At 51.9% G+C, this 13,182-nt stretch overlaps 4 protein-coding genes across 4 annotated transcripts; 3 read left to right on the plus strand and 1 right to left on the minus strand.

The window, feature by feature from the left end:
• Nucleotides 1–943: 943 nt before the first annotated feature.
• On the plus strand, nt 944–2,819 carry B0H65DRAFT_116891 (uncharacterized protein). Its single transcript, XM_062820669.1, has 5 exons — nt 944–1,391; nt 1,461–1,532; nt 1,635–1,679; nt 1,768–2,564; nt 2,635–2,819. The coding sequence occupies exons 1-5, from the start codon at nt 1,224–1,226 to the stop codon at nt 2,681–2,683; spliced, it is 1,131 nt and encodes a 376-aa protein (XP_062684699.1). The 5' UTR covers nt 944–1,223; the 3' UTR covers nt 2,684–2,819.
• Nucleotides 2,605–6,537, minus strand: B0H65DRAFT_116943 (uncharacterized protein). The gene is made up of 5 exons (XM_062820670.1): nt 6,044–6,537; nt 5,380–5,972; nt 5,237–5,330; nt 5,101–5,183; nt 2,605–5,046 (listed from the first exon to the last, which is right to left on the minus strand). Exons 1-5 carry the CDS (start codon nt 6,392–6,394, stop codon nt 2,955–2,957), a joined length of 3,213 nt encoding a protein of 1,070 aa, XP_062684700.1. The 5' UTR covers nt 6,395–6,537; the 3' UTR covers nt 2,605–2,954.
• A 448-nt stretch (nt 6,538–6,985) lies between these two features.
• Nucleotides 6,986–7,432, plus strand: B0H65DRAFT_421258 (uncharacterized protein; the record flags this gene model as incomplete). Its single annotated transcript, XM_062824330.1, has 2 exons — nt 6,986–7,168; nt 7,256–7,432. The coding sequence occupies 2 exons, from the start codon at nt 6,986–6,988 to the stop codon at nt 7,430–7,432; spliced, it is 360 nt and encodes a 119-aa protein (XP_062684701.1).
• A 1,158-nt stretch (nt 7,433–8,590) lies between these two features.
• B0H65DRAFT_116963 (uncharacterized protein) lies at nt 8,591–12,816 on the plus strand. The gene is made up of 4 exons (XM_062820671.1): nt 8,591–8,686; nt 8,746–8,800; nt 8,858–9,918; nt 9,972–12,816. Exons 2-4 carry the CDS (start codon nt 8,777–8,779, stop codon nt 12,688–12,690), a joined length of 3,804 nt encoding a protein of 1,267 aa, XP_062684702.1. The 5' UTR covers nt 8,591–8,686; nt 8,746–8,776; the 3' UTR covers nt 12,691–12,816.
• Nucleotides 12,817–13,182: the final 366 nt, after the last annotated feature.

The raw sequence follows: 13,182 nt of genomic DNA on the forward strand, positions 1-13,182 counted from the left end.
CCGACCGCAGACTGGGCGCGCGCGCAGGGAAATCGAACCCTAATCGCAGGAAACGGCAGCAACCAGCTGGAGTTAATGCGCGATAGCAAGGAGGGGATGAATGGATCTCGTGATTATTTGTCTAGAGTACCGATTCGACTATGCTGATGATGCCGATTGCAGAAATGGCCGAAGCGTGCGTTGATTCACAGAGGCAGGTGGTGAAGGAGATGGCGATGCAAACAAATCATGACTTGGTGGGCAACCGAAGAAATTGCGAGGTCTGCGAGGGAGGAGTGGTGGTGGGAGTGGTGGTGGGAGGAGGAAACGGAAAGGGATGAAGGGATTGGCATAGCTGAGTGAATGGGAGGCACAAGGAGTTGGCGAGAACGAGGAAGGAACACGGAGAAAGAAAATACATTTCAACCGACATGATGCTAGCAGCTTCCCCTTCCAGGTTTGTGCCGTGGTGGCCGTGACCGTGACCTGAATGACAACCCGACGGGATACCTGACGGGATGGAATACCTGACTTCTTCAGAGTATTCGAATGGCTTGTTGGGGGCGTGCCCCTAATTCTCGCAATTTCTGACCATCGTCGTCAAATTGTGCGGGCGCTCGGAAGCCCCGTGTGTGTGCATCGTCGCGTCCTGTTTTGGCCGGCAAAAATGGGTGTCGCCGAGTGTCGCAGGTGTCGATGCCTGCTTCTGGCGATCTGGGTGCAGTGGGTGAGCGTTCACCCGTCGCGGTCAGTGACGTTTCGACCCTGGACCCTTGGCATCCACATCAAAGGGTGACCACCAAACGCGGTTAGTTATCTGTTGTGACGCCAAGTCCTTGGACCCACTCGTGAAATGGCCTGAGCGCTCTCAAAGACTATGTGTTTAGGCATCGGCATCATGGGCACATGCTCGTGATGCCGGGTGCTGTGCACTTCCACTTCTGTATCTTTCGACGTGCTGCATCGAAACGTAATCGGATTTCTTTGCGAAACCGAGATTCATAGACAAATAGACTCTTTACTTTGTGTAACTCAATCTCACGATCATCGTCAGTCTGTGTGTTCTTATCAGCACAAGGTAGAGAGGGGCATGCTTAACTGGGGCTGAATCAGGTAGCTGTACCTGTAGCACCACCGTGTATCCGAGAGGGGTTCCTGGTGACAAACACAGCACAATACAAATACAACTTATCACCATTCATGAACACTCACTTCCATATTCCTCAAAATCTCGAGTCCCGATCATGACCAGCGTCGCAAAGATTCCCGTCATCGACATCTCCGATGACAACCAAGACCAGGCCCAAGTGGCCAAGGAGCTGGTCGAGGCCGCTATCGAACATGGCTTCATCTATATAAAGAACACGGGCAAAGCCATTCCCGTTGAAGACGTAGATGCTGCGTTTGAATTGGTATTTTATCACGATTTCCTTCTTTCGAGAAAGAAAGAAGACTGATGCTGAAACATCTCCGACTTCTAGGCCAGGAAGCTGTTCAAGGAGACTCCCGTCGAAGAGAAGCAAGCATGCACCATCCAGAAGAACAATCGGGGTGTACGTTGAACCTGTCTATATACCATGCATGTCTCGTCTTATGGGACCATCATATTCGAACGATAAAGACCACAGTCTAACCAAACATACCATGACCTCCAGTGGTCAGCCATGCACTATGAGACCCTCGATCCCAAGAACCAGCGTGTAAGTCCGTCCACTCACTCACCCATCCACCACCACCTCACTCACTCACCCACCCACTCACTAACCTCCCTCTCCTCCTCCACTGCAGGTCGGCGACTTCAAAGAAGCCTTCAACTTCGGCGAACCCTCTCCCACCAACCACCTCCAACAGCCAATCCCCCCCACCATTTCTTCTGCAGAACCATTTATCTCCCGCTTCCACACCCTATGCCACCACCTCTCCCTCCGCCTCAACACCTTACTGGGAATCGGCCTCTCCGTCTCCCCTCCCGATTTCTTCACCTCTGCTCACCTGCGCGAGAACGGCGCATCCGGTACCATCCTCCGATTACTTTACTACCCTTCTCTTTCCTCCCTCACATCCCAATCCCAGGGGCACGAAGTTTCTAGAACTAGTGTGAAGGAAAAAGAAGATGTCAGAGCCGGCGCCCACTCCGATTATGGAAGTATGACGTTGCTTTTCAGATTAAAGGGGCAGGCAGGGTTGGAAATCCAGACTAGAGAAGGAAACTGGGTGCCCGTCCCCGTCTGCCCGCCAGGGACGGAAAATGATCCGCAACCGCCTATACTGGTGAATATTGGGGATTTGTTGAGTTATTGGACTAATGGGTTGTTGAGGAGTACGGTGCATCGGGTTGTTTTTCCGGGAGCGCAAGCGAACGGGTCGGGGCAGGAAGGGCAGGAAGGGAAGGGGAACAGTTTGGTGGAGGGGGAAAGTGGTGAAGGGGAAAGGTATAGTATTGCTTACTTTTGTCATCCGGTTGAGTCGATGAAATTGGAGCCGGTGCCGAGTGAGAGGGTAAGAGCGTTTGGGGAGGAGAATGGAAAGGCGGTGGTTAATGGGGAGAAGAAGATGTTGACTGCTGATGAGCATTTGAATATGAGGTACGTGTTTTGCCAGGTTTTGTCAGGTATTGATTGGTTATGTGTTGCTAACAGTTTTGTGTGAATTTAGGCTGCAGGCGAGCTATCTGAAGTTGTATGAGGATGAGAACAAGGAGTGATAGTTTGGGTTGGTATGAATATGCTATAGATGAGACTGGAACTTTAAAATTTCCAGTGACCAGAACTATCCGTCGTATATGAGTTGATAAAAAGTTCCAATCCAGGCGAATGCGTCTCAAAACCCCATCCATAATCGAACGACATGAAATGCGGATATCAAACTTCTCACCAGGTATCAATGTGGCCTGTTCCCCAGAAATAATATCATCAGTAAAACAACACCTAGCCCTCTGGATATCCCACAACACAATGCCTTCCCCCCTCCCAAGCTCAAGTCAACCCAACCCAATACTTCCTCCAAATACTCCCGCTCCTCCTAATATCAAACTTGATCCTATCCCACTCCCCACTCTTCCTGCACCTCTCTTCCTCCTCCTTCAACTCCTCTAAAACCCTCCAATCATACACCGAAATATGTCTCGGCTCGCCATTTCGATGGCGTAGGCCCGCGTCCCTAACGCTTTGGAGAAATACCTTGTTTGCCTCCTTTCTTTTGGGGTCGACGAGTATGATCTTCTTTTTGCGCTTAGTTCCACTGGGAGTGCAAGAGGGGGTGGGTGTTGGTGCTGAGCTGTTGACCATAATGGCGTCTGTGGTGGTGGTTGATGCTGGCGTGCCTGTAGGGGGAGTAAGTTGCTCTGCTGCTGCCCACTCCTTGGGATCGCGCGCGAATTCGGTTATCCCGTGGTACCCGAGCAGGTCCTCTGTTACCCAGAGGTAGCCGGCAATGCAGGGGGAGAGCATGAAGGAGATATTGGCGACTGTGCACGCATCGCCGAGGTAGCGGCACTTGCAAATTCCTGCCAGTGATCCAAGTGCGGTGGGGGAAGAGCCGATGAGAGGTTGGGCTGTGGATGGGGGCACAGTGAAGGTGAAGTCACTAGTACCAGTGCCCAGTGACATCGAGTGAGGAAGAGAAACCCGTCCCCTGGTAGACGTGCTTCGGCGATGCCCCATATCCAGGGTAGTGGGCTGGTACATGGAGTTTGCGCCCATGAGTCGAGGAGGAGCGGCCGAGCGAGGGTTGGCGTTGCGTCGTGGTGAGGTAGTCTTGACGGCCGTGAGAGGCTCTCGTTGAACAACTGATGAGGCTATGCTCTCTCTGCGGGATGCGGAAACGTCATTCTGGCCTTCTGGGTCGTTGTGTTTTCTCAGCTTGCTACAGTCATCTTCTAGGTTGGTGGAGGAACTGTGAGGTCGCTTTTCCCCTCTAGCCATCGTTTGAAGTTCGACGGTTGAGCTCTGTGGAGATTCAACCACTGTGGGCAGAAGACGAGGTTGGTCTTTGGCCTTTGTTGGTGATCTGATAGCGATGGCCACCGAAGTCGAGGTTGTGAAAGAGTCCCTGCCAACTGAGCGACATCTGAGGGAGGAGGACGGAGACGAAGGTGGTGGAGGGTCCGGGCATGACGATCTGTTCGGTGTCGACGGCGCTTGGCTTGTCGAGACGGTGGTTTGGCTTTGGATTTCGACGCCTCTTGTCTTGGGATTAGCCTGTTCCAGACGTCCTATCCACTCCAACAACTCCTGGCTTTCTTTCTCCTCAGGCCTTGTTGTCTCTTGAATTGCCATTTCTTGCAACTCAGAGAAGGAGAGAACGTCAAAATAAGTTCTGTCGCAATGTATCTTGTTCACCATTGGGAATCTCGGAGTCCAGAACCCGGTATTGCCCGGTCTATCGAAAGAGAAACACCTGATGTCGAAGACAGGGGGCACAGCAAAGATTGTTGTCGGTGTTTTTCTGCCGTCGACCCCTTCCTCGATCCTCAACGAAAATGCCTTATTGTCTTTCGGTTCCACGGCGACCGGTTGGATGGCCGGCATAAACGCACGCATTTGCGTTTCGTTAAGTTCGACCACATTGGTGATAACAAACTTCGGCACTTCTCCGAAGCGCACCACCTCTTCCTTGTTGCCCAGACACGCAATGTAAAAGTGCGTCCACTTGATGTTTGGAACGCCGTACGACTTAGCTTTTGTCGGATCATAGCGAGCCCCGACGACAGCAAAGTCGCCGACATCCCCAAACTGTCGGATATACTCCTTCTTGAGCTTGATCGCAATGCTGCCAGAGTTTCCCCATGACGTACCAAAGTTGAAGTACGTGGTGTCGGGTTTGAGTACCAAACCTTCTCCACGGTTGGTAATACACGTTGCAAACGCACGGCGTAGGTCTGATTCTGCAGATGGTCGACTGCAGTCAATGATTTGCCGCTTGATTAACATCGAGCGTCCTTTGACCTCTGTCACTATCTCTCGCAGACGTTGGATCCTCTCCGAGTGTTTGACAGCCAAAAGCGACTCGTCATCAACCATGAGAATATCATAGTAGACAATCATCAGATGTTCCCAGGGGTTTCGTCTACGTCAAGTCAGCAATGATCATCTGAACAAGGATGCGTAGTTGCAGTCTTACTGTGAGTCCTGTTCCGTGCTAAGGAACGCACCAGACCTGGAGACGTGCTTTCGGATTTTGTAAAAGTCCAATATCTTTTCTTCCTAAACGAGTGGGTTAGTCGCGGAACACCCTTTTCCACGTATTGTGAACAAACCTTGTCGCTATATACTAGTAGCTCTCCTTCCAAGATGCAACCTTTCTTGAAAGGGCATGACGGCTTGTTTAGGTTAAGTGATTTCCGGATAGAACTGGTTGGAATTAGTAGTGTTCTCTTGAATATGATAGAGAGATACTCACTCGTGTAGAGCTCTTCGGTCATTTGTGCTGTCCTTTCCACTTTTGGATAATATTTGTATACAGTCGTAGCCCTTACTGAGGTCGATATGAACCTGGCAATACTCGCCGTCATACTTCTCTTCGCAGCTCATCCTACCGTAGCCCATCTGCAAGCATTGCCTAATACTTCTTCCCTTGATCCATGGTTGGCGGCCAACTTTGACACCCAACCTGGGTTTCAGGTATTTGGCAAACTCGTCCCTCCCAGTAACAGTTCGTTCGTGTCTGTGGCTCGCCAGTATGCGGCCAGCATCCACAAAGTCATCCCGCACTTTTAGTATTAAGGGTAACCGAGGGTGATAGTTGCGATATACGAGTTGTTGATCGAGAATGACGGGCTGGTAATTTTTCAAGAAAAGCCGCGTGAACCACTTGGCATCTCGAGGGGAGAATATCGTATAGATATCTCCAAGTGCCTTCTCTCTGCTTACGGGAGTAGAACTGGGAGGTGAGCTGCGCACTGCAGGGGAGCTAAAGTGGCAATGCGAAGCGATGTCATGAAGAAGGTTGTCGATTTCCTCGATAGTGACTGGTCTGATGGGATCAGGGTTGGGCTATTTCAATGTCAGTTCCATATTTTCAACCACCTCACAGCGAATTTGGCGTGTAACATCGCACTACTCACCGTGTCCCTCAGAATACGCTCAACACATTCGGCGAGATCCATTCCCCATCTAGCATCCGCATGTCTCCCAAGTTCCACCTTTCGGGTCACTCCCAGTACCAGCCCCCTTCCAATGGTGCGTTCCAATCTCGGTGGGCCATACCTAAAGACCCTGTCGGTCCTCTTTTCAGGAAACAGAGTGGAAAGGAGTGCAGTATCGTTGTGGTCGTCGCGGTTGATAAGCGAGCGGTGTTTTGTGAACCAATCCTCGACGATCTTGGCGGTAGTGGTAGTCTTCAACCCAGATCTGGTGCGCTCGTTGTCGTCTAACGCCTGCAGGAGGTCGCACACATACGAGAAAAGGAAGGGCATCGTTGGTGGTAAGCCGGTTCATAGAGAAAGCGCTTCAAATAAGTGAAAGCATGCGCCGGCGGCAGAGGGAATTGGCGGCATGCAAAGATGATCGGGAAAGGAATGCACCGCGATCTGTTTTCAAGGAAGGTTTGGGAGGAGAGTTTGTTGGTTCATGTCCGCGACAAAGAAAACGGTGGTGAAAACAAGATGACATTTATATATGGAATGATAATGCGCGGTGTGGTGTGGAAATGGAATCGAAGGAAAGAAAGGTTCGGTCGATATGTCCGTGTGATTCCAGGTTTCAATGGCAACCTCTTGGGTTACAATTGGCCTCACTTGTGTTCCCGTCAGCACAGTCACTGCCCCGCGATAACCTCCATCGAGAGGAGAAGGTGTGGAGGGACAGAATAGGCGACCGCGTTAAGGGTTGCAGCCAAGAGTGGGTCCATGGCGCGTAAACACGTGCGTGATGAATGATACAAATTGTGCAACCTTGAATAATGAAAGTGCTTGTAATGCCCACCTGGACAAAGTGTGGTGCCTTGTCGGTAGTTGTTCTCTTTGTATGCCTCTTTTTTTTCTCGTCTTTGATTGTCATGGTCATCAATGGCTTTCTTTCATGCTCTGATCCGGACTCACCACATCACCTCCCGCAAAAAGGTCGCGCACCTTCGAAAAGCAGCCGGCCAGTTGGACTGCTATGCGCTCCTCCGAAGCGGGGGTTGTCCTGGCATCATGTATTGCAAAGGTAGCGAGGAAGCCGTCAAGGGGTGGGTGTCCACCGTCCAAGTCAGTCCTTTACCTAGCTTGTTTCGTTTGGATATCCGAATATCGACGGGCAATAATCCTGATGATCAAATGTGAAACTTTGACCAGAGACTGAGATACAAAGACTTCCATCTGGCCTCGAAGCCTGCTCTAATAGAGACCAAGTCGGCCCAAATCAGTGACCCGACAGGCCTTTTCGAAGTGGAAACGGTGAAGGAGTTCGCTGCTGCCATGGAGAAGAGGGGTATTTCCAAATGGTGGGAGCAAGCCATGGGCTTCACGTGAGGTGTACACAAGGGAATGAATATGAGAGGAGAAGTCTGGAGGTTGGGCTGAAGACCCAGACAACGCCATGAGCCGCCACGGAGGACAATCGGACAGGCCTGAGACACTTTATGTAGGTGCCATCGCCGCGGATCACGGATGTGAAGATGTGGATGGCAGGACAGCAAGGAGCGGCTCGGCGATAAGCTGAATGGAACGTGGAAGCACAAGCATCGGAGCCATGCAGTGATGCCGTGGATACAGGGCTGAAGACAAGCAATGGAAAGTGAGGTGCCAATGGTCAAAATGCCGGGTAACATCATGTTGCCGTGGTTGATTGATCGATACCTTACGCTGATACGGTAAAGTTGATTTGTTCGCGGCAGGCAAGCAGGCAGAGAGGCAGGGGCCCCGGACGGCAGCTACAGCCTCTGGGTTACGCTTTCCCTCTGCTGTGAGGTCACACATCCATCCAAATAGCAAAGAAGAGGAAGTATCGATGGCACTTTGACTTTGCTGCCATGTGCACAGCGGCACTTCAACCGCGAATCCCGTCATTGTCAGCTTTGAAATCTCGACCTGGGCGGGACAAGAATCCGACCAAATCGGGTCAATCATCCAATACCTCGTGATACCATACCGGTTCCGTCTCTGACCCGTACTATCTCTCATCCCGTCACTTTCCAGGACCTCGAATCGCTGTGAGCCGCCCGCTCTAATAAACCCTGGAAAACGGAACAAAGCGTATCACCTACTCTGGTTTCCCCCGCGACGCAGGTGTGAGGTCTTCAAGCTGGCTCAATCAAGGTGCGTTGGCGCAGATGACAATCCCATCCCCCAGAAAAAGAGGTATTCTTGTGCCGAGCATGTGCGTGTTCCAGGCCTAGAACCCCCCGGCCAGCCCAGCGCCTTTTGCGCCGCTACCGCTAGAAGTTCAGACGAGCGCCCCACAGCTAAATCATCCACAATCCGCAACTTTACAGAGATTCTGCCGGCCCTTCAACCCCAAGTCAAAACCCGTCTCCCACTCCGACAAACTCGACTGCCGCAGCCGTAGCAGGTACGGGAGACGCGAAGAGGGCGAACCCAACTTCTCCTGTCCGTTTGTCGAGAACACAGAATGCGCCAGCACCGAAAAAGTACGATCCATCCCACCGACCGACGTCTCTCCGATCAACCCTCCTCCAGTGGTGCGCAGGCCGGCTGACCAGCTTGAAAATGCAGACAGCCTCGAGACGATTTCCATACCACCCAACATTCATTCCCCGATTATGGGTATGGCCTCAGGGTTTTCTGCGGCTTGGTGACTAGGCGCTGATCGTTGAACAAAAAAGATCCAGAGAGTCCATAGAGGGAGCAGTCAAGATGACAGGGATTCTCGACAAGATGGTAAGATGCAACCGCGATCTTTGCGCTCCGGCTTCCTCTAATAGTCTCATCAAATAGAAAAGTTTCTGTTGGAAACCTCTCAATACTCTCGAATCATCGCCACAAGCTACAGGTCCGCCCACCAAGAAACAAAAGACGGGGGCTGAAGAGGGCCGCTCAGTAACGGTTGCAAACGAATATTCGAACAGCCACTTCGCCTTTTCTCCGGAACCTATCGAAGATGCTGGGTCAGAGTACGCTGCGCGGACAGACCGTACCGGAAGTCATGGTAGCCTGACAGGTCTCATGCCGCAAACAGAGGGCGTTATCGAATTTCGAAATGTCCAGAGAAACGGCGAACCCCGTTCTAACAGGCGTCATCGCTCCCGCGGGGGAAGCCAATCTCCCCGGTCAGCTCAAAGATACGGGCGAAGTATCGAACCCGGAAGAGACGATATTGACAACTCGGACCGGGACGAACTTGCGGAGAAGAGCCCATGTGTCTCGAGCGGCCCTCTCCTTCCACGATCCAACTCCACAAGGCGCATGGTGGATGCAGCTGATTCTGCAATCCTAGGGAGCCCTCAGAAAAGATCAATGGAGATCTCGAAACCAGCTAAGCGTCCACTACGTCACGTTGATCCCGAAGAGGACGAGTTGGCCCTTGGAACACTCACCACTTCCCGCAACCCTAGGCGGCCAGCTTCAAGGTCGACCAATAACGGGGGCATTCAAACAACAGAACGGAACAACTCCCATGACCCTCCTCAAAAAGCGCAGGTTATCGTCCGCCTATACAGTGCCCTCTGTCAGCCAAATCACAGATATATCCAGAGAGAAACCCAGGGATGGTGCTTTCTAGGCGAGGTCGGAAAGGTCACCAAGGGCGTCAAACAGTTACAGCTGTGCGCATGTTCGGCAGAAGGGGATTTGTTGCCTGGGTCGGACTGGCTCGCAATCACCCAACGACTTAACACAATCCATCACAATCCGGACTCTCCATATGTAAAAATGACCCAGTCATCGACACCCAAAATTGGGAGACAAATGGTGCTTCAGTTTTTTAACCCAAGGGAGGCCCAGAAGTTTGTGCAGTGGGTGACGCAAAACTTAAGCCCGAAGGTCTCAGAGATGGAGAGGTACTACAACACATCCTCGAATCCAATGGTATCATTATGCTAACCTTCAATAGTGCAACACTTCATAAAACGTACGAAACTCTCATGACCGAGCTCAAAAAGGCCACATCCGAGAGCCCGTCACCGCTCGCAAATTCAAGAGTCACGCGGACCACAGCAGCTCTTGATGTGGAAGGATCCAGGAATATGGCATCGAAACCGGTTGGCCCCGCAGCACAGGCAATCGCAGAGTCTCCTACAGCATTAACACGCCGCCGACCCCGTCTTGTGGATCAACTGCTGGCTTCACAGCAAGTCCCTAACGGCCAGTTTGAACAGCGGTCTTTTGAAGTTACATCTCCGTTGCAGCGGCCATCAAGAATCCAAAACGATGACACAGTCATGATAGACGCTCCACCGGTCTCGTCTGCCCCGGTGAGTCGGTGGACAGAAGACCATCCTGAGTGGTCCAAGGATTGGCGGATGCCCTTGGTATTCCATCGGACAACGGTAGACAAAGATGACATCCCACGGCTGGATGAAGGCCAGTGTTTGAATGACAACCTTCTAGGGTTCGGTCTACGCTATTTGTTCGAAGAATACCCGGAGCGGCATAGCGAGCTGAAGAAGAGGGTGTATGTGCACAACACCTTTTTCTACGAGAAGCTCAAGCCTGCCAAGTCCAAGGATATCAACTACGATGGTGTCAAAGGATGGACATCGAAGGTGGACCTGCTTTCTTACGACTACATTATTGTCCCGGTCAATGAGTACTATCACTGGTGGGTGGCTATCATTTGTAACCCCGGCAGATTGGATCCAAACCACCCGCGGCGCTCTACAGACCCTACCAGTAGTGGTAGGGAGACCAGCAATAGTAACCCCACCGAGGGAAAATCGGATGTTGGAATCGAGAAGTCAGACGATGTTGAAATGATAGACATCGATAATGTGCAGTCTAGAGACCAGGGGCAGGAGATCAGAACTAAAGAAACTCGCGAGTCAGCTGACCCAGTCGAAACCGACAGCAACAAGGCGAACAGGGCAGGGAAAACTGTGGTGGACTTGGTAGCCGACGACACAGACAACGACCTCAGGGAAAAGCTTAACGGAATAACCAAGCCGCCCAAAAAGGACCCCTCGGAAGAGACGAAGATCCTTACCCTTGACTCCATGGGTAACAGCCATTACCCAGCAGTGGGAGCACTCAAAAAGTACCTTTTGGCAGAGTTCGAGGACAAGAGGCAAACGAAGATTAAGGATCTTCCGAAGCAGATCGGAATGAAGGCGGGCAACATCCCAGAGCAGGACAACTTCTCTGATTGTGGTATATATCTGCTTGCGTATATCCAACAGTTCGTCAAAGACCCAGACCGGTTCGCCCACTGCCTGATGCAGAGAGAAAAACCTGGCTGGGAGTTTGACCCTTCCGAACTACGGGAGTATTGGCGCAACACCATCTTTGAGAAGCAAAAGGAACATCAGGCAAAGCATGATGAGGAGAAGAAGAGAAAGAAGGAAGAAGCTGCTAGACGCAAGGCTGCTAGCTCAACTCCCTCCGACACAGTGATGAGTGCTACAGAGAGCCAGACTCCGGGACGCAATGGTTTGTCCCATGATTCTGCAGCCGACAACGTTTCTTCCGCACCTCAATTTGCTAAACCGCCAGTCGTTTCTCGGAACGTACCTGCTCCTGCCCCAAAGCCAACAACTGCCCTCAAGTCACCATCATCGTACGGGGCCTCTCCAACGACCGGGACAGTTATCAACCCTGCTGCTGTGGCTGCCGGGAGAGGTGTTTCTAGGGGCAATATGTCAGATTCGCTCACACCCATTCCACGACCGTCTACTCGGCCTCAGAAAACGGCTGACAACGTTGTTGTTGACCTGGAACGGGACGAATCTGAACCCGAGGACGAGGTCCCTCACCTTTTGCCAGACAGTTCTTTGCCTGGCGAGATCCATCGGTCTAGAAGCAAGGACCACGAGCACTCTCCCAGACAGCGTGTCTCTTCGCGGACACCTAGGCAGAGCCCCGAGGTCAAATTTATACCTAGGCTGCCCGACTCTTCTCCGGCGTCTGATAGGCGGACTTCGGGCATTGCTCAGGAGATAAGCCCCCAAACGTTCTACTCCAACGTCCCGCAGAGGCCACAGTCGCCGAAGCTACAGTCGCTGAAGCCACAGTCGCCGAGGCCGCAATCACCCTTGGTAGAACGACGGAAGCGGAAGCCGTCACCAGCGCGCAAGGCAAAGGCATCATCACCCGCACGTAAGACGGCGCCTTCACCTGAGCCTAAAGTGCATCCCCCCGTGTCGATCGAGATTTTCGATCCACCTACCCCTGAAGTCCAAAAACCGGCGACGACTACCAGCAAAGCCAAAACCGAGAAGAGGGACAGCCACAAAGTTGCCAGCAAGGAGGACAACAATCACGTCAACAACATTAACAAGACCACCTACGGCAAAAGCGACAAACATACCCGTCAGAAGTCCAAGATACCTAGGAGAATCGTGGACACCACAGGTGGAAGCGGAAGTGGGAGTGGGAAAAGTCGCCGTGTAGAACAACAGCAACAACAACAGCAACAACCTCCCACGAAGTCTAAGCATAAGGCAGTCGAGACCAAGGCCGAGGAAATCCGCTCACCCTCTCCGGCGCGCGTCGTGTCTGACATTGTCGTGTCTGACATTGTCGTGTCTGACATTGTCGTGTCTGACATTGTCGTGTCTGACATTCCTGCGGTGCAAAGCGCGGAGATGACTCCTATTGACTTGACTGATGAGAACTGAGAGGAGTGGGTGGAACTGGCATGACTGGGACTGGAACATGTTGATGGCTGGCCTCTACCTAGACTTGTGGTCATGTTGAGACGGGGACAATGGAGACAGAGAGAGAGAGCGTTGGAGTTGTACACGGTTGGTTGTTGTATGGTTTTTGTAAACATTTTCACGCATATTACAATGCGCTTTTGCATTGCATGGTTTGGCGTCCCAATGGCTGTTAGTTATGGCATGGCTGGTGGTATGTTTGCGTTGTCTTCATGAGGCTTGCCTGTTGCTTGACAGAGTGTCTAGGAAGTTCGGAGTTAGAACTGCCAAGCTCTTGTTTGTACATTATTATCGTCTCCCACGCTCTCACCCAGGCCAGTGACCGTGTTCAAGTCCGTCCATCAAGGACCTGCGGAGGAGTACCGAGTGGAGGCGGTGTATCTAGGTTTCAAGCTAGATAGATGATGAAGTATCAAATGCCAAAGAAGGAGAGTAGTAGCGTAGCGTAGTCTA

Source organism: Neurospora tetraspora (genome assembly GCF_033439725.1).
Source record: "Neurospora tetraspora strain CBS 560.94 chromosome Unknown B0H65scaffold_2, whole genome shotgun sequence".
Classification (NCBI taxonomy): domain Eukaryota; kingdom Fungi; phylum Ascomycota; class Sordariomycetes; order Sordariales; family Sordariaceae; genus Neurospora; species Neurospora tetraspora.

What these genes read in the sequence shown, in the direction of transcription:
- B0H65DRAFT_116963 (XM_062820671.1), top strand. Translation starts at nt 8,777, where the DNA reads ATGACAGGGATTCTCGACAAGATG. An exon ending in CAGGGATTCTCGACAAGATG is followed by an intron (nt 8,801 to 8,857) that starts GTAAGATGCAAC and finishes CTCATCAAATAG; the next exon opens with AAAAGTTTCTGTTGGAAACC. An exon ending in AAGGTCTCAGAGATGGAGAG is followed by an intron (nt 9,919 to 9,971) that starts GTACTACAACAC and finishes AACCTTCAATAG; the next exon opens with TGCAACACTTCATAAAACGT.
- B0H65DRAFT_116943 (XM_062820670.1), bottom strand. Translation starts at nt 6,394, where the DNA reads ATGCCCTTCCTTTTCTCGTATGTGTGCGACCTCCTGCAGGCGTTAGAC. An exon ending in GACCGAAGAGCTCTACACGA is followed by an intron (nt 5,331 to 5,379) that starts GTGAGTATCTCT and finishes AATTCCAACCAG; the next exon opens with TTCTATCCGGAAATCACTTA. An exon ending in TACTAGTATATAGCGACAAG is followed by an intron (nt 5,184 to 5,236) that starts GTTTGTTCACAA and finishes CCACTCGTTTAG; the next exon opens with GAAGAAAAGATATTGGACTT.
- B0H65DRAFT_116891 (XM_062820669.1), top strand. Translation starts at nt 1,224, where the DNA reads ATGACCAGCGTCGCAAAGATTCCCGTCATCGACATCTCCGATGACAAC. An exon ending in TCCAGAAGAACAATCGGGGT is followed by an intron (nt 1,533 to 1,634) that starts GTACGTTGAACC and finishes CATGACCTCCAG; the next exon opens with TGGTCAGCCATGCACTATGA. An exon ending in TCGATCCCAAGAACCAGCGT is followed by an intron (nt 1,680 to 1,767) that starts GTAAGTCCGTCC and finishes CCTCCACTGCAG; the next exon opens with GTCGGCGACTTCAAAGAAGC.